Source organism: Zootermopsis nevadensis, unplaced genomic scaffold (genome assembly GCF_977971745.1).
Source record: "Zootermopsis nevadensis isolate Lab colony 2312 unplaced genomic scaffold, Znev_1.0 Znev_ptg000010l, whole genome shotgun sequence".
Lineage (NCBI taxonomy): Eukaryota > Metazoa > Arthropoda > Insecta > Blattodea > Termopsidae > Zootermopsis > Zootermopsis nevadensis.
Window position 1 is genome coordinate 758,486 of NW_028259142.1, and position 19,751 is coordinate 778,236.

The 19,751-nt window shown below is 44.2% G+C and overlaps 1 protein-coding gene and 1 long non-coding RNA gene across 2 annotated transcripts in view; one reads left to right on the forward strand and one right to left on the reverse strand.

The window, feature by feature from the left end:
* Positions 1–19,751, reverse strand: part of LOC147874166 (uncharacterized) — a 100,180-nt gene that overhangs the window by 20,323 nt on the left and 60,106 nt on the right. The gene's annotated exons all lie outside the window — the stretch shown is intronic.
* Positions 4,286–19,751, forward strand: part of Mid1 (calcium-permeable channel component Mid1) — a 61,732-nt gene continuing 46,266 nt past the window's right edge. Inside the window, exon 1 of the mRNA XM_087346110.1 lies at positions 4,286–5,116. Within this exon, the coding sequence (XP_087202236.1) occupies positions 4,295–5,116 (822 nt within the window). The 5' untranslated portion in view covers positions 4,286–4,294. The remainder of the gene's footprint in view (positions 5,117–19,751) is intronic.

Consider the following 19,751-nt stretch of genomic DNA (forward strand, 5'->3'; position numbering starts at 1 on the left):
TAAGGATATCTGAAACGTCGATCAGTTTCTACCGTACTGTACGCCACAACATCCCATCATATTGTAGATCACGAAATTCAGACGTGAATTCTGAGTGATTTTTACGCAAGATAAAACTTTTCTAATTGAACAGAAATCGAGAAAAACTCGAGATGTTGCCTAATGTTTCGGAACTGAGCGTTAAGTTGGGTTTGCTGCCATCTGGAGGCTGAGACGAGCAAAGATTTAATCGATGGACGTGCAATCGGGACGCCATGCGCCCTCAGACGGCGCATTACTGAACTGATGCTTCAGCCGGACGCGATACAAATCACTAAAGATTGACAGACAGGGATGCATTCTGCTTTGGCGACGAGTATTAGGGTTCCGAAGGACTACGAAGCAAAGTCCCACAGTCTAGCTGACCTGGCGAAGTCCTAAGCGCGTTGTATTTTGAGGCGACGTTAAGGACTTATTTCGAATTCGGCATGTTTATTTATTTTTATTTTACTTATATATTATTGACTGCAAATGGGTTTTTACCCGGTGACAGTGGTCCTACAATAAGACACAACAGAACAACACACCAAACTCAAAATAAAACAACTCATAAGATTATAAAACCATCTAACCTAAAGTAGATGACTTAAAAATTAACACCAACTAGACATAAGACAGTAACAGTAATGAATCACACGTTTCATCAGGACATTCTCTTCACTTCACTACACTTATGAAGCCTTCCCGTCCTCACCCCGATTTACCTCCCTTAACCCCCCTTTACTTCACCTCATTTATGACTTTCCTAACCTTCTTCCTAAACGTACTTGGTTTACAGGAGAGAGTCCCTAAAACCTCAGCAGGTAGCTGGTTCCAGAGTTGGATGGTCCTATTTACAAAGGAATATTTCTGCTCCTAATTTTCCGAATATGATCGACCCTGCTCAGATAAGATGGCCTTTGCCTTCCATGCCCGATCTCCCGTGTACGCCTTGAAGAGAGTACATATACGTGCTATCTTTCTACGCTGTGCCAGGGTTTCCCAGTTCGAATCGCTCCTGTGATATGCAAATTTACATGCTTTCTTTCGCACCCGTTCTAACGCATTTATCTGCCCCTCCCTGTAAGGATCCCAGCACTCCGCCCCATATTCCAGAATCGGACGCACCTTTTTGAGAACACGCATTGTAAAATGAAGTGCCTTCCAGGCTTTCTTCGCCGGATAATTTACTTGATCAGCCCAGCTTAAATCGCTGCTTAAGATAATTCCCAAGTATTTAAAACTGCTCACTTCCGGAATTATTTGGTCCCGTAACGAATACTTTAGTGGTTCCTTCACCCGACTTCTCGTGAAACTAACTGCCTTACTTTTACTTGGGTTAATTTTCATATCATTTTCAACCGCCCACTCCCCCAGACTGTTCAGATCCATCTGCATCTTTTCTATGTCTTTACTATTTATAATTTTCCTATATATTATACAGTCATCTGCGAAAAGTCTAATAGTCGATTCAATGTTCCTCCAAATATCATTTACGTACGCGAGGAACAAAAGTGGGCCCAATACACTCCCTTGTAGTACACCTGACGTTACTCTGACTTCCTCTGATAATTGCCCTCCTACTCTAACTCTCTGCGTTCGGCCTTAGAGGAATTCCCTTACCCATGCGACTATCCTCGAGTCCACGCCCGATGCCGCGATTTTCATAAGCAGCCGATCGTGAGGAAGTAAATCGAAGGCCTTCGAAAAATCGATTATAATCGCGTCTAACCTTCCTCCGTTATCCAGTGTGTCTGCGATGTCCTGACAAACCGTGATTACTTGACTTTCACATGAATATCCCGGCCTGAACCCATGTTGACCCTCGAATAACCAAAACTTTTCCTCCCAGTTTTTCCTCAGGTACGACGCCATAACGTGTTCCATTCGTTTGCAGACCACCGATGTTAAACTGACCGCTCTGTAATTTGTGACCAATGATCGGTCACCTCCTTTGTAAATAGGAACCACTATGGCTAGCATTTTCCTAATGATTTTAGTACTAATGGCGAAGGGTTCGCCTGATGCTACGCTCGCAGCTGAATATCGAAGAATAATAGAAATTAAGGGAGTTGGCCTTTTCTATCGAGTCAGTAATGAGCCGTCCATTACCATCCTTGATCGCCGGAATATTTTCCCAGTTTCCCTTACGTCGTTTTACATACTTGTAGAAATCAGTCCAGCATCTACCTTCATTTCTTAATATTGTCCGTAAAAATGTTTCCTGCGCATTTTGTTTAGCTAATAGCAACTGCTTTGATAGACGTTTCAGTTCCTCTTGGTGATTTTGTCCTAATTTCCTGCTGTTATATGCTTTTCTGACCTTTGAATTTAACCGTTTCGCCTCCTTATTGTAGTACTCAGACTCCGGTAAAGTATTCAAAAGAATTCTTGTAACTTCTCAACTGCAGCGTTCGGCCCAGTTTTCCAGCATCGACCAGTTGGCAATTTTAATGGCGAAGTTGTGCGGTACGGCCTGAATTCACGTGTAATTACAACAGCCTACAGACAACCGCTCAGAAACCGAACAGACACTTCGAGAAGGAGTCGCGTAGCTACCGATACCGCTCTGAAGGCACATGGTTCGAACCCCGGCTGCGACAGCGCCTATCTTTGTCGTGTTTCTGAGTCACTCGTGGATATTCTATTGAAATATGCCACGACTGTTTCCTTTCCAGTTCGGGGAATTGAACTGACTCTAAATGACTTTAGTGAATAAATTAACACCTCCTCCTCTGAACCCAATCCAGGCAGTCACTGTGGGGTGCACACAGCGACACCACAACTACCCTTTACAACTGACTGCAACGTAAATGAAAGGAAATTAGATTAATCTCTTTCGTTGGCTTCTTTGCTCGATTCTAAGAAACATTAAAATGACATTTAATGGCGGTGAGTGTTTCAAATATTTTTCCCAGTTTCTCCCGGGAAAATTCGACGACAGTACCTCGAATTAGGCCATGGTCGAGCTTCCTGCCAGATCCTTCCCAATTCACTGATCATCGTGAATTACGTTCATTATTGTTGTTGTTATTTTTGAGACGTCGGTGTCGCTGCTCCTGCGGTCCGTACGCTAGCGTCGCCACGCGGCGCTCTCCGCAGTGCGCGCAGTGCCTAGGTCTCTTGCAGGAGAGACGCGCAGCATCGCGCGGTCCCAGCCACCAGCTGCTTGCAGTCTCCCCCCGGCCCTCCCACACCCTACGAACACACCAGTCACCAAGATGGCGGACAATGTTCAGAAGAAGACTTTCCCTCGGCGCGGCAACATTTAAGGATTGCGCACACTGTGGCCTTGTTACTGAAGAGTGGTTCGCGTTTTAAAATAATTGTAATAATAAAGTGTTTGAAAGTTCTCTGTCGGTTAAAAACGCGGCGCCCCTAGAAAAATCTCAGATGACGATGATGATGATGAGTGTGTGCAGTGAGTCGGGATCAAGTTCCTCGCGTGGTCCAAATGCCCTGTGTCAGTGATGATCAGTGCGTCCAAATGCGTGTGATGGTATAGAATATTTCTATATATTATTACTTACAAGGGGGCGAGTGGCGTGCAGTTCCAATTGCGACAGGAAAGTGCGTCTTCATGCCCTTTCTAGGGCCAGCATGAGAACGCCTTGTGATCGTCGGCAGTCACCGATACAAGAAGAACGCTCCCCTTGCGACACTCGGGCTCACGTCAGTGGCGGCCAGCCCTCGCCGGAGGAACGGGCTCAGCTGCTGCAAACTGACAGCCTGCCCACAGCGTTTGGCGGCGGTGACGACGGGGGCGGCGGTGGGGGCCTCCTGGTACTGCTGCTTGCGATTCTTCGCGTCCTCAGCTCTGCAGCCGACGGACAGCGGAAACATAAAGTAGCCGCGTCGTTGTCGTCATTCTTATCATCATCATCATCGTCGTCGTCGTCGTCGTCATCGTATTCATCGCGGGTGTACTGCCGGTGTTCCGATGGATCCACCGACACTGTCCTCCACCTCCTGAGCGGGTCGCCATCGCCTACAAGAGGAGCTGGTGGGTCATCGGACGTCACTGGGCGCGCGGACGTCGGTCAGTGGAGACTGGGGAGGAACTTGCGAGCCAGAGGAAGTAGCCACAGAAGCAGCAGAACTGCAGTCTTCCTGCAGACGCGATGCTCTTCACACGGCGGAGACGACGCCAACTCTTAGCTCCTCTTCCTGTTGACTCTCTTATTATCATAATAATAATATTAATACTCATCATTATCATCGTGCTTTTACCACACACCGCGGTGCAACCTGCTACAGCAGCTGCAGTCATCGGACAATGCCCGTGGCCTGCCCGGCAGTGCCTAGCAGCAACGCAACTCCTGTCAGCACAAGCAAAACTCCTGCACCATCACCACAACACAGTTGCATCACACTACTGCTGTTCGTCTTGATACTCCCCATGATTACGTCTGGTTCGTCGGATTGGTACCGGAATTCCTCCTCGCCGCTCCAGATGCTGAACCCCTGGCTGTCGGCGTGCGACCTCGTGGACCCGTCGAGTGCGCCAGATCTGCAGGGCGTCTGCTTGGTTACTTCAACAACCATGGTGCCCGCCCCAGCACCCACCACAGATAATAACCGCGACAGTAATAATAATAATAATAATAATAATAATGAAAATGGTAATAGTAATAATGTTAATAATAACGTGCACCAGAACTGTAGGGTCAACGGAGACATCTCGGAAGGGCCAGGCCCGCCCCCAGTGTGTCCGTGTGATTGTGAGGACGTCGGCTCCATACACTCAACATCAACAACTACTCCTCATCAAAATACTAATCAGTGCCTTGATTATTTGAATGAATCGCACAAAAAATCCGTGTGTGGGAGTAGCCTGACGCCAAGTGAAAGACAGAGCGCCCTTAAAGGGCTCCGGTTCGAACACTGCTGCGAGCACACGGTGGCGGCGTCTCTGGGCGCCGAGGCGCGCGACAAGGTTATCTTCGGGAACGACAGGCAGACTTGCGAGACGTATATGGACGCACTGCTGGAGCTGGAAGCCCTGGCTAAGAGCATCACATGCAAATTTTCTGAGGTCTTGAAGCGATACGACTGCAGCCAGCCCTACTCCGTCAACTTCCAGTGTGCAGATTGCAAGGTAGGCTCACTTCAACCTTTCCAGAGTGGACGCGGTTTCTTACTTGGGCAAACCCTCACCCCTTTAGAGCCGAGTTTGTCAAAATTTTGTTTGCCTCAAAGAAAACACAACCCGTCTCCATGCCAACGATCAATCGGTCAATGATGTTTTCGGGAAGTAATAATCTCTGTTTATTATTCTGAGAATCACAAAGCACATTTTGTGGCCAAATGCAAAAGACAATGAATGTTAGAGTAGTTCGTGTTGTGTATATGAAACATTTTGCTTTAGACGTATTCACAGAGGCACGCTACACCGCGAAGTCTCCCGATGAACTGCCGGTATTCGAACAAATGACATAAGTCCTTGCCTTTCTTTTTCTGCGGGTATAAAGCTCAGACTTTGGGCCCCAAGCTTTATGAAATAGTTTCCCCAAATGAAATGCAGCTATTCCACAGATAATCAATCTCTCACGCGATAGACAACAGCGATCTTAACTGAGCAAGGACATTCCGCGAGGCGAAATCTGTCCAAGATGCCGAGAAGGATCAGTGGCCGCTTCGTGTTTCTGTGTGAGATAACACAAAATCGATTGAAAGCGATCAAGAATCGGCAGTTAATGCACAAATTCCAATGAAATTTCTGGGGTGGCACGCACCAAATTCCTGTCACAGTCACAATTACTGGATCTTATGGTATTCTTAAAAGAACGTAACTTACCGGAAACTGCATCTGGTCCTGTCCTCAGGTAATCCAGTCTCCGGAAAGTTTTGCTCTTTTAAGAATACCAGTTGATGTGAAAACTTCAGAAATCCTGCAATGCTAATTGTAAAACACTACGGATGTCAGATTCCTCCAGAACTGTTTACTGAAATATTTCTGGTAATGAGGTTTAACAGGGAAAACAAGTGTGTATTTCATACAGCCCCTGCGTCTAGAAACACCAAGACACTGACTCCGGTACAATTATTACCCTAACAGTCGCTCATCACATTCTGTGAGGGGTATTCGAGCCCCTTTGGTGAAATCCTCGTGCTTCTCAAATTAGGTTAAAACAACAATCGTCGCACATCGAATCACAAAAGGTTTCATTCAGACTAACCGAACCACACCACACGGCCCGTCCTCTGACACGCAATCACCGATAGATACAAATTACGTGGTTTTACACAGCCAGACTGCATTCTTATGTGCTTCTGACGAGTACCGTTGTCTGATCAATAATTTAATGCCAACATCGCTGCAGCCTCGTATGCGAAAGGTATCCGGCTCGAATCTAGCGATTCGACCGAGAATTTTGTTTGTCTGTAAAGTCCCTTTATACGAAGAAGTCGTAAAATAGGCTACGGCCACTTCCTTCGGAATCCCCATGTTTGTCATTAGATTATACGTGACGTCAAAAATGAGTACAAGGGGATCGAGAAAGACCACTCTTTTCATTTTTAATTGGATCAACGTTTCGGACGGATAAACTGCGTCTGCCTTCAGGGGTATATACTTATGGACTAGCTGAGCGACTACCAGCTTCTAAAGAAGTACTGTGTTAAACAGAATTAAGTTAGATGTTCGCTATATTTAAAATTTTCTTCGTTTTAATCGGGTCTACATTTCAATCGCGTACAATTTTGTTACCCTGAACAAGTTTTGAGAAAATCCTCCTCTGGACTGCGTTTGGATTAAATTCGCTAGCACAAATCATATATATCCATTTAGCAGGTCCGGAGCGTACAGACGGCTGGACATGGTACACTTTGTGCGAAGAACGGGAGCAGATTGTAGGAATTCGCCATCAGTCATTGTCAGCAGTAACTCTGACTGTCCGATTCATTAGAGCATTATGCGCACTTGTAGGATGATTGATGTAGATCCTGTGTGGGTCCAGCCCAACTACTGTACTTTCATCGTCCTAAGAATAGAGTACACTCGACATGACCCCTGAGCAAATCCACGGCTGGTACGTCATTGAAACGGCTTCATTTCGCAATCACGCCTGAAACACACCTAACACGTGGTCTTGGATTATCGCTGTAACTTTGTTCAGCTGAATTTTTAAAATTTAATTCTGCTTCAAAACTTTCCTCACGTTAAGTTTCTGAAATTTATATCCCTTTAAAACAGCTGAAATCAAATGTCGCGGCCGAGTGGTTAGTATTCCTGCTCACTTTTAAATACTGGCGCGGAGACCGGTTATCTTGACTGAAGTCTTTCGCTGTTTTCTTCAGTATTCCCACGCAAATATAATGAAGGTACATTAAAGTAGGCCACGACCTCTTCTCTCCACATCTTCTCCAATTCATTGTTTGTTGATAACCATGCTGCCCGATGTTATGCAACCTGAGACATTAATGAATTATTTAAAACCAACTTTAAGTTAAATTAATAAGTTAACACGCAGAGTTTAGTAATTAAAGCTAATTCAGAAACATTGAAGTTCAGTGCAAAATGGCAAATTTCATCGGCTCTACTGAGAGACAGGAGGGTTAACGAACCAACGACTAGGAACACGACAGCAACTGTCAGTTTTCCGGGGCTAGTAATGTTGCAGATGCGCGATTCGTGACGCAGGGAAGGAACTATTTCGTAACAGAGCCAACTGCGGTGCCGGGCGAGAACATCGAGAGCATTGCACGCGATCATCTTTGATTCAACGGCACTCGGACACCAGAGTGAGGAACATCCACTGGTCCACGTCCCTGACATCGGGAATCTGCACGGGAGACTAATACTTACGACTTCGGTTCTTATAAATGTATTCTCTTTAGAGCCATGAACACCCCTGAACACAGCCGAATATACTCGGTTCTATGGCTGTTGGTATATAAATCAGCACTTTTCACAGACTTAAGATCGGTACAAACACTTTCTCATTCAATTCGCTTTATTGGTTTTCAAAGTTAGTTTAAAATTCTGCCTAACCATAGACGCTGTAAGTCCGTAAGTTTCTGGTGTAACCTGCCATCACAATTTCACAGGAGCCCACCCTCAGCTAATTTGAACTTCATTAACGACCCCCCCCCCAACAAAGGTGAAGGCAATTAACACTGGCCGAAATAGAATGGGCCTCCTTTTGCGATGATGAACTGCCAGGTCCTGACACTAGTGTGTTAGTTAGTTAGTTAGTTAGTCAGTACAGCCAATTACACAGTTTGTTCAATTACTGGTAATTGTTTAACTGCGATAATGACAATCTTTTTCTCACAGAAGAACAGAGAATCTGTTACTGTACAGAGTGAGAGAGAGAGAGAGTTGGAGACAGTGGCTCAATTGTTCATTGATTTCGTGAAATGTCTGTCTGTGTCAACATGAAATAATGTGTACGTCTGAGTGAACACGTGGAAATCACACGGCCGGGCGCAGATGCATGCACAGAATCCATCTCACGAAGCAATGCAAAATGAATAACAGAAAAGAACATTTATTAGAGCTCGATAATTCCAGAAAAAAATAAAGAAATAACTTCACGCTGGTTTTCACAGCGTCTCGACGTGCATTTGTCTGGAATATCTTTAAGTGACACGCCTCTCCATCTCATACGCTCGTTTTCCTTTCATCACACTTCATATGCCAGGAACGTCATTAAACATCTGGCTACGTCATGCCTCTTAAGACTTGAATGTTCAAGAGACACTGTCGTTCAGAACCGCACACAACAAAAGCATTTTGAATTTTGTCAATTCACGATTTTACAGAGCTAATCAACATTAGAGATACTACACGTTACAGTACTATGAAATGTTATATTAACCTTAATTAAAATTTCAAATTAAATGTACAGATCTTAATGTCGCCTGCCCATTTAATTGTATATGATCTAACTTTTGTGCAAAGTATGCATGTTGTTTTATGATGAACTTATGTCTGAGACATGATGAATGATACACGTGAAACCGTGGTTACGGTGAATCGATAAGGGTCCAAATGAATTTTCACATCAGAGCTTCTAACGCAAAATCCCTTATTAAATTTCAACGGACACTAAAAACGCTGGGTGATGTGTCATGTGATGCCATGAATTTTACTAAGCGAAAAGCCCGTTCATTTCTTAAACGTATAATTTCGTATAAATTCAGAACTACATTTTGCTTTACGCTGGAAACTTTAGTTTACTAGAGCAACGCGCTCCTTCCGGAGCGCTGTCTCTATCTGATCGTCGCTGTTCAGAGGCCAACTGTTTTTATCCAGACAACTTTCTACGTCCAACTCCACCCTAGTGGTCTAGCGGTTAGAACACTGGCCTTGTAATCCTGGGGTCTCGGGTTCGATTCCCGGCGGTGCCCGAATTTATAACTTGTGTTGGGCAAGGCCGTGGTCTAGGCAACACGGAGTTTTCCTCCGTGGCATCCCAACAATTACTCCATTCACACACAGAAGAAGGCAATGGCAAACCACTTCTGGATCATCTGCCAAGAACGTATATGAACAGGTCCCAGTCCGAGAAAAGGATGGAAGGATCCTGTTCATATGGACCTGTCGTCACACAGAACACTAAATAATAATAAGATGAGGTGGTCTAGCGGTTAGAACGCTGGCCTTGTAATCCTGGGGTCTCGGGTTAGATTCCCGGCGGTGCCCGAATTTATAACTTGTGTTGGGCAAGGCCGTGGTCTAGGCAACACGGAGTTTTCCTCCGTGGCATCCCAACAATTACTCCATTCACACACAGAAGAAGGCAATGGCAAACCACTTCTGGATCATCTGCCAAGAACGTATATGAACAGGTCCCAGTCCGAGAAAAGGATGGAAGGATCCTGTTCATATGGACCTGTCGTCAGACTGAACACTAAATAAAAAATAAATACTATGAGTAGTAACGAAAGAGGATTGTTAAAGCCAATATACCAACACAACAATACAGAGTAAACAAATTACGTCGCCATGCGTTAAAATGCCCGTCGTTTCCAGTACCTTTAATGTATACAAATTCGACCGCAACTTTGCAATTTCCAATATTTCCTGAGGCAGTGTTGGAAAGTCTTTCAAACTTTTTCCTTCAATAATTAACAATTCATTAATGTTGGCATGAGCTTTGTAACGTGCGTCAGAGCCAGAAAGTTTTTCTTGTTTTTTTAAAGTCTTGCGCCATTATATCGATGAAATCATTGAAAAGCTCTTCGGGGTGCGATGGGTGACAATGGATTAGAAACTGAACAAACAACACACGTAGCTGATAAGGCATTTGGTAGATCGCATCCAACTTTTCCATTCAGCGTCATCTTCGATCAGTCCACGTGCTAAACAGGCCTCTGTGAATGTATGATAAGTGACAGTGTCGTAAGTCTTTAAGTCCTCGTAGTTTTCTGCGCCTTTCACATTCATCAAAAGAACACGAAGATGAACATGTACTTTACTGAAGTAATCGATGATACAGACTCAACGTTGATGTGACAGTTTAATTCCTGCATCAAATAAGGACAGTATGGAACAACGTCTTGATTTGTCGCGACAAATCCATTTTTTGCGGAGTAAGTGCGTCCATTATTTTGTCGTTTGTAGATTGGGATAACCGTCTTGCAATTTAAAACAATATGGCCCTGATCGACTAATTCCGAGGTCCATGAGATTCGCTTGAAATGATGCGAATGCCATCATGTCGTTGTAAACACGACATTTGTTGCGAAAATGTCGAGGAGAAAAGAGTTTTCTAAGTTCATCAAGCACAACCTTTGTATTACTTCTTTACGTCGCTGATCAGAGGTCAACAGTTCTTGGTCAGTCAACTTTCTACGTCCAGCCCCACCCTTGAAAATCTTCGTCTTAAAATCGATCATAAAGTCAGTTTTCATAATAGTTTTCGTAATCGTAATATATCGAATGAGCCGTATTATTAGTATCAGTTTACGTTGTTGGAGTTGGTAATTCAAATATTTGATGACGTCGTTTTTTGATAGACGACAAATCACAAATTTTTATAGTAGAGACTTCGAATGGCTGGCTGGCCGTGCCACTTTGCCCCCCCCCCCCATGCAAAAAAGGAAAAACTGTAGCATACAGCATCTAATAAACCTTGTAGATCTTGTAATTGATAAATTACGGGCTTCATTAAAGTTGTCAGTTTGTTTCGAAATCATTTTGACAAATGACCCTTGTTCGAAAGCGTCACATTCCTTCGGTCTCAGCCAGAGAAAAAGAACAAAGGCAACTGAGTTCTACTGGAACGAAACCCAGACCTGTCAGAAAAATCTGTCACCTTGGAAAGCGATGAATTTGCGAGAATGCACTCACTCTTTAATGCAGGAGATTGCAACGTCTAAAGATGCGTGTGATACAGAGAGAGGAAGGCATCTTCCATAGTAATTTCACTACGACGACGACGTTCAGTCCGGGAATTTCAGTTTCTGTCCAGGTAGGGGGAGGTCCTCGCACTGAAAATGACAACCCCCGAAGTTGAAAGCAGCAGAACCAAACGTGAGCCACTTCAATCACTTTGACAACGAAATTGCAGATTACCCTACAAATCATATTAAACTGCCTCCCTATATGAATAAAATAAGACCCCAACAGTATCAAGCCGTATCATTGAAAGTTAATTTGCTCTCGTAATTCTAAGCTTCGTGAATAACATCGCATGTCGATCATGCAAATTTTTTTTTAGAGCAGTAGCATTTAATATTCTGTCCTGAAATCAGTGTGCGTTTAAAAAGCTTCAAAAATATTTTTAGCGTTTGTTAACGTATTTTCTTTTTTGTAGACGTAAAATACAAACATAGGCTTGGCGATATGATCTAGATGTGTCATAATTATTCTCTCATAATTACAGTAAACTTTTCTCCAACGCGTATTTGATTATACTTGTGAAAATAAATGCGAACGTGGACAATTCGATTATACGCGGTCTGACACGCACGCTGCAGTGAGCACATGAATGTTTCTAAATGTCAGCTCAGGTGATCTACATTCATGTGACCGTGCATGTCACGTGGGAAACAGCCCTACCTCTAAAGATCTGACACTTTTTATATTCCTACATTTTATCAGAAACGAACTGAATGTGGTACGGAGAGTTGGGTGGAAATTCGACGCCCGCACAAGACGTCATATTTAGCACCAATGAACGAAACGGTAATTTAAAACCGATGCCAACCGTCGCGAAGCTTGGTCATGACATGACCAAAAGAACCGAGAAAGGATGATTTGGAGCTGTAGAGAATTATGTAACGAGAAGAGTTTGTGGATTCTGTTTCACGGTGATATTGAACGTAAGGTCTGCGTGTCGGATGATCGGAAGTATGATAAACTTACGAGCAAGAATGATTAATAGCACTCGTGATATATTTTTTAATTCAGTCCGTACCGCAAAGAAAACACAACCACTACGAAGATGATGGAGCATGTCTCGCGTTGTATGGCACCTAGAATTCACACCGAACACGTGAAACGCTGTTTATTTTGTCAAATAACAGCACATATGTTACTTCGTAAACGGTCCTATTCGAAATCTTTGTTTCGGAAGGGTTTTCAATAGACAAGCATATTAGCATACGACAGTGATGGACTTTTAAAGGCCGAAACTCGTTCTTCAGTATTCACCATGTATGTATCAGAGACTCGCGATCATCCGGCGAATTATCAGCTACAATTTACATCTCTTATTTTCTCTTTAGGCGTCAATATAAGGTAAAATGAAATCTTCTGACGTCAGAAGAATGGGAAAAAGAAGACGTCTTTCCTCGTACAAATGCATTTGTCTCTCTGATTCAAGAGGGACGCTCAGCGCTCGGCGAAAAAAAGAGAATTGTTTGTGCATAGAGGCGAAGTCTGAACACTCACGGTTGTCATGAAGACGAACTGCCCTGTTAGTTGCATTAATATAATTGGTTTATGCTGGGAAGTTACATATCCGATTCTAGGTAACAAATGAACTTTATAGTTATTTCTGTGAGAACCTACAGAAGGTCCTGAGGCCAGCGCATCAGCCAGACGCTGGAGACGACACACTCCGTCTTGATTAATGCACGAAACTCACACCAGGTGTAATGACGGTGGTTGCTTCGGCATAGATTATTTAACGGATCTGGAGCAGATTCGAATTGGACGAGGCGGTGATCATGTACGATAAAGTAAAGAGACAGTGAGAAACGTCCGTTCGCATGCAGGTGAAACGATGACCTATTTCATAAATATTCATAAATATTCACAAAATTCGATATATTACAACGAAAACCAAGTACCTCACTCAATTAGCCTTTGGAAAAAAAAAATGTATTTGTGATTAATGTGACGCGCCGGTAAGGACACGAACCGACGACAAGTTCCCTCGACAACGACGACGAATTTTTGGTCGCGGTGAGCCCGTGCGCACCTTCAGCACCGAAACCCCAGACGCGCGCCACGACGAGGGCTTGCACAGAAAATAATGACGTCATTATAATCATCCCTACTTTCACCCTCATTATGGAAACACGCCACCGGACACACTCTGATGAAATTCGGATCTTCACAACGTATTTCCCGAACACCCTTAATTCCAGGCGCTATTTACCACGAAGCTCTCTATCCAAACATAATTATGGCCCAGTGCAGTAGCTACTTGCTTCCCAATTTGCTCCGTCGGTGACTCTACATCCCCGCCTCTCTGTAGACGCTTCAACACATCACTTCTCTGAGATTCATTTTAATATTATCCTCCTACTTCCGACTGGTTTCTTCCCTTTGTTGAGGCTTTCCAAACACGGATTCCCAAGCTATCCTCCTATGCGTGCTACATGCCCGATCCATATCATCTTCCTCGATATAATGGCACTGTTATGTGGTGAACAGTATTACGAAGCTTCTTAACTGCATCCTTAATTCTGAATTATTTTTTCATTCGACGCTATATAACTTCTGTAATTGAAACATCGTCGTCAAATGACCAACGTGTCAGTGAACTTTGCTGTGAAGAGAAGAAATCATTGCGATCGTCTGTCTTTTGCTTTGGACGAAAGTCGGGAACTCTGTCCAGACAAAGCAGCGACCCTAAGCTCTTATTAGCACTGGAGTAGAGCGGGCCGGAGCGTGAAATTTCATTTGGTGTCGAGTTTAAGAATGTGTGGATCTGTGCCTCCACGCCGCTTCATATCTGCAAGCACCAGGGGGCAACTTCACATTCGTATTTCCGCTCTCGACTGTCGATAACTAGCGTCACAAGCCTGAGTTCTGTTTGCTGAGCGATGAATCCTTCTTCCACTAAGCCACCCAATTATCGACAGTTTTTCTTCCTTCTGGCTTCTCATCTGATAAACTCCAGCATCATCACGAAGGTAAAACGAACCGGAAAAAATACTTCCGTTACGCGGACGAAGGAGCACGCCGATGCGGTTCTGAAAATGTGGGCCGACACTCAGGGGGTGCATCGGGTGCTTCGGAAACAGCCCCTCAAATAATGACGTCAAGATTCATTGACACAAAGAGGAACAAAGGGTAGACCGGGGATAGAAATGCAAGGATCTGATTCATCAGGGATTAATCCTGTAAGTCTCACTGGTAACTATATGTACCACATATGTCGGTTTCTTATGATTCTCACTGCAAACAGCGATTATTTATCTAAACAGCGTTAAGCAATCGATCTTTTTAATGGTGAAGTGTAGTGTTTTCTTCGCGGTACGGACTGAATTGTTAAATATTAATCAGACGAGCTTCGGTTTCAGAGGATTAAATAAATGTCCCTCTGCTACGCAACTCAAAGATTCACGCCATTGGTCTCACATCAGATCGCCGTTGGTCCTCGGTACAGTATTCAGCAGATTGGTAGGCATACAGAAGGAAATGAGTTCTAACTCTATACAACGCAGTGTCGGGGAGAAAAACTTCACGTAAGCCACAAAAATATGTCTAGAATTTCATCTATAGCCATAAAAGTATGAATTTCTTCGCAATGACAAACTACAATTATTATAACTGTGGCGACATACTGCAGGTGGAACGTGTCAAAACCGTGAGTATCTGGTACGTCACTAGTACGGAAGCGAACGCTGGACTTTCCAATTAAAGGGGCCAACAGCATTAGAGAGACATCCAGAGAGCCTGTTGGTGACGTCGGGCGAGCGCCATGTGGTGCGTTACCATGGCAACCCCCCACCCTCACTAAGTGATACAGCTATTCAAACGGAGCCAAAGAAATACGATACGCTAGTTACGCACTCTTGTGTGTCAACTGTTTAAACAAAGTTACATTAACATATTAGTTGGAATCGGGAATTATGTAGTTCGCTGAATTGTCTTTGCGTGGTTTCAGGAATTTTGATTACAGGGTTTACCGTGCATTTTAATCTCATGAAAAAACAAAAGGTTCTGAAGTTCTTCGCTATAAAAATTTGATTTCTTTAAATTTCGTAATTTTCGAAAAACTTTGTGAGCTACTATTTTACAGTAACTCTGCGCTTACTTCTACGTCAACTCCCACAGATGTTCTGTGTTTTTCCTCACTGCAAAAATTAAAATTTCTGTGCTCACGAGGTGGCCACTGAGTTTAAATATATGACTGTGTGCATTATCAGACAAAGAGACACCGACTTTAAAACACAAGCGTTCAGATAAGGCAAATTAATCGAATCACTGAAGATAATTCAAGACTGAATTTATCCTCGCTGTGTGCCACCTTGCGTCTTCTCGCATCCCGGTCGATCCATCTCGCATCTGACCGTTCTCGACACCTGCAGCACAAAATCTGCAAGCAAGACGACGAGTCTGCTGTTTATCGCCCTCCGTCCTCTGTTCCTAGGAGGCACTTCCTGTTGCTAAGCAACGACGGCTGCCACAGTCACGTATTGCCACGGCCATAAACTCAGAGACGCTATCACTTGTTATCGACGTTAGTAATAACTTCACTTCGTACTTCATCGATTCTTTTTGATTGGACTTTGTACAACAGGTATACATAAAACTGGTAACTACTTATACCACCCCAATGGTTCATGCACCAGTCCTTTATCAATTTGTGTGGCATTTTCCAACGTTCGCAGTTTCGATATCTCTTATAGCAGGCGGGTTTTCTTCACATCCTCCCAAATTCACCACAATTATCCACCCATTTGAAACTACAGCGTAAGTGGATGCACTTGAGAAACAGTCGTGAAAAAAGTGAACCAGAGAGTCGGAAATTTCACATTTACGTATGGCCTACATGAACATTTTTAGTTTATATTCATCGCCCTGATGACGGAGGCAGTATGACCTCCGAAACGTTGGTTAACATCGACCAGACTACACAGCGCAACAACCCAGAAGACAGAAATCTTCATACTCTGATGACGGAGGCAGTATGACCTCTGAAACGTTGGTTAACATCGACCAGACTACACAGTGCAACAACCCAGAAGACAGAAATCTTCATACTCTGATGACGGAGGCAGTATGACCTCTGAAACGTTGGTTAACATCGACCAGACTACACAGCGCAACAACCCAGAAGACAGAAATCTTCATACTCTGATGACGGAGGCAGTATGACCTCTGAAACGTTGGTTAACATCGACCAGACTACACAGCGCAACAACCCAGAAGACGGAAATCTTCATACTCATCGCCCTGATGACGGAGGCAATATGACCTCTGAAACGTCGGTAAACATCGACCAGACTACACAGCGCAACAACCCAGAAGACAGAAATCTTCATACTCATCGCCCTGATGACGGAGGCAGTATGACCTCTGAAACGTCGGTAAACATCGACCAGACTACACAGCGCAACAACCCAGAAGACAGAAATCTTCATACTCATCGCCCTGATGACGGAGGCAGTATGACCTCTGAAACGTTGGTTAACATCGACCAGACTACACAGCGCAACAACCCAGAAGACAGAAATCTTCATACTCACCGCTGTGAGAACCTCAAGTCTTACAACATTTTTAGTGTTAGCCTCTGGGGAAAAAAGTTCACCATTTCTCCATTAACTATGTTTACGCAGCAGAGTCCCTCTTGAGAAGCTAACAGTTGCTCAACTAGTCAAATAAATGCCAGAAAAGAAACTGAAAGGGGGCGAGGTGTTCACCGCTCAGACCCTAAAAGCCCAGGCCCAGAGCGACGACCATTTGTGTTATGTCACATGGCTGAAATAAATACCAATGTCCAAGCCCTAAGTGCGTTCGCCATAATTAAACAGCACAGGATTTGTTTGGAGTTTCACATTCCCTACAGCCACGTGTGACAGCAATAACAATTTATCTAGGACTGTAAACAACAGTTTGCGTGTTTCTCTTAGCTCGCGGGAAACTGCTTCATGTCCAAGAACCTCCGAGACGTCATAAAGAGGAACTTGGCCTGCATCAGTCCCTCACACGTCTAAAATGATCGCCTTCAAATAATCATCCATCAGTCAGTACCATCTGGCTCGTCCAAGGTTAAATAGCGCGCCGTGCTAGAGAGGCAACTTCTTCGACGTCTACGTGTTGCGGGACGACAACAGACAGGCGTTACACAGTTTTCCGCACTCTTACGCCTCATTGGTTGTTTTAAGACGTTATATCGAGTGATGTTTATTTACCAAGATGGACTTTACTCCACGAAGTCGGCCTATAACCTCACGGAAGCCCATGGACAATTAACTTATTTATAAATAAAGTGTTAAAGATGATATGTGTACAAACAGAGGGCAAAGTCACGCAAATTAATTACCTCAGAACTGCGAAGATATGACACACCGAAGAATCACGTAAAACGACAGATAATAACACGCATAACCAATCATCATATCTGAAGATGGAGACAGTATTTTCCTCCGAAACGTTGCTATCTACCCACACGTTCACACGGAGTTACAACCCAGAAGACAAACACTGCCGAACAGCTAAGGGGGTAACAGTGTCGAGGGGGGGGGGGCGAGCCGTTCATTGGCCGAGCTGGTTTACCAGAGGAACAGGAAATAACGCCTCTGGCTTCAAAATAGGCTACGTTCGTAATAAATGCTTCCTTCCTCAGGGTAACAGACCACCACTAAAAGCCACAAAATCATAGGAAACGAGGAAAATTACGATTGTACACAATTTAAGGTCAGGTGTTTCGGAAAGTTCGATACGAGGAGCTACGGCCTGTAAGAGTTCAACACCAAAACAGCTGGCAGCCTTCCAATTGGCCCGAACTGCCGCTAGTTCAAAACTACCCATTACGACGTACATACCTGCAACACTCAACACTTCTACATTAAATTCTAAATCTAGCATCGATTTGACAAATTGAGCGACTTAGCTCAGCGATACGGATCAGGCTACAAGCTTGTTCAGTGCGCCGAGTCTAAGCCTTAGCACTTTGCCTCAGGATTCTTGCATCCGCACGAAGAAATTCGGACACTTGTCTCAGATACGCCACATTCGATTCGTATAATCTGTGCGTGTCATCATTTACGATAAGATTAACAGCTAAATAGACGGGCCCATGTCTGTACTAACCCACAGCACTCACTTCAGTAATTTCTCTTCTAAATGTGAACATAAGCGAAAACGGACTCGTAGGTTTTCCAGGATCCATCAGGGCATTGATGATGGAGGCCACAAGGGCCCCCGAAACGTCGACAAACTTCTACTAGACTACGCCGCGCAACAACGCAGAAGACAGAAATCTTGAAAACGGACTATTTTGTTGCGTTAAATCCTGAAACTGACGGACCTACGTGAAATGCTGCTTAAATATGCGTCGTACCAGTTTCTGATTATAAGTTACAGCGCTGGGTTATTCAACGATTAACGAGTAATGAATTGTGAATTACATAATAGGGATAGGTCGTGGTCCACTATCCCGGAATGTGTATGGAGAGACTATCGTAAACCACGAAAGCACTGGTCTGTCTCCTGCCCGAAATCTGGACCGCGGCCTCCACACTTCGAGGCAGCTTCGCCAGTCACTTGACCGCGATGTCCCTTGGGGGACGGGGGCAGTCTAACGCGTTTCACCAACGCGACAGAAGAGCAGTTCCCTTCAACGCAAAATATTTTGCTGACTGCGTGACCTTGATTCTCGTGAGCAAGCAGGTTTAACAGCGTTTCGACAAACTCTGCGTTTGCCGTCTTCAGGCTGAATGCAGTGTTTGCCAGAAAATCTGAAAAAAAAAAAACTTTCAACATTCGACGACGCTCACCCCCGAAAGCCGCGAAAACTTTCGGACAAGAATTCAGCTCATTCTTTTACCGTACTTTTCACCACGATTAATGGCGTCGAGAGAGAAGGACGAGAGCACGCGAAGGCCGCGTAATTTTCTCTCTTCTACAAAGGAGGAAAACTGTCTTGTCTGAGTGGCAGGGGCTGCAGATAAACACGAAGAACTCGACCCTGGATTCCGAAATGGTAATTACTCCCATCGGGCACCGCACACTTGATTCCTCCATTCCTTTCAGCGCACACAAGGCCATTTTGTTTCAACGCTGTGCCACGAACAATTGACGCCAACCGAGCGTAACTAAAATAACAGCGGGGGTTATTCCTTAACAAGACACGTGTCGGCCATGGCTACCAACTGCTATGCCCCAACTTCTCCCCTAGCAAGAGACTTAATCTCTAGTCGAGAGATTCGTACCAAAAGAAGTTAAGGATAGAACACGAGTCTAGCCCCTGCTTTCAGATTTCTAGTAAAGTAAACACAAATCTCCTGGTTATCGTTGTTTAAGGAAATAATCGCTGTTTATTTGAAATGTTAAAGGCGTCTTAGAAATTATTGTTACTATTATTAATTATACACAGGAC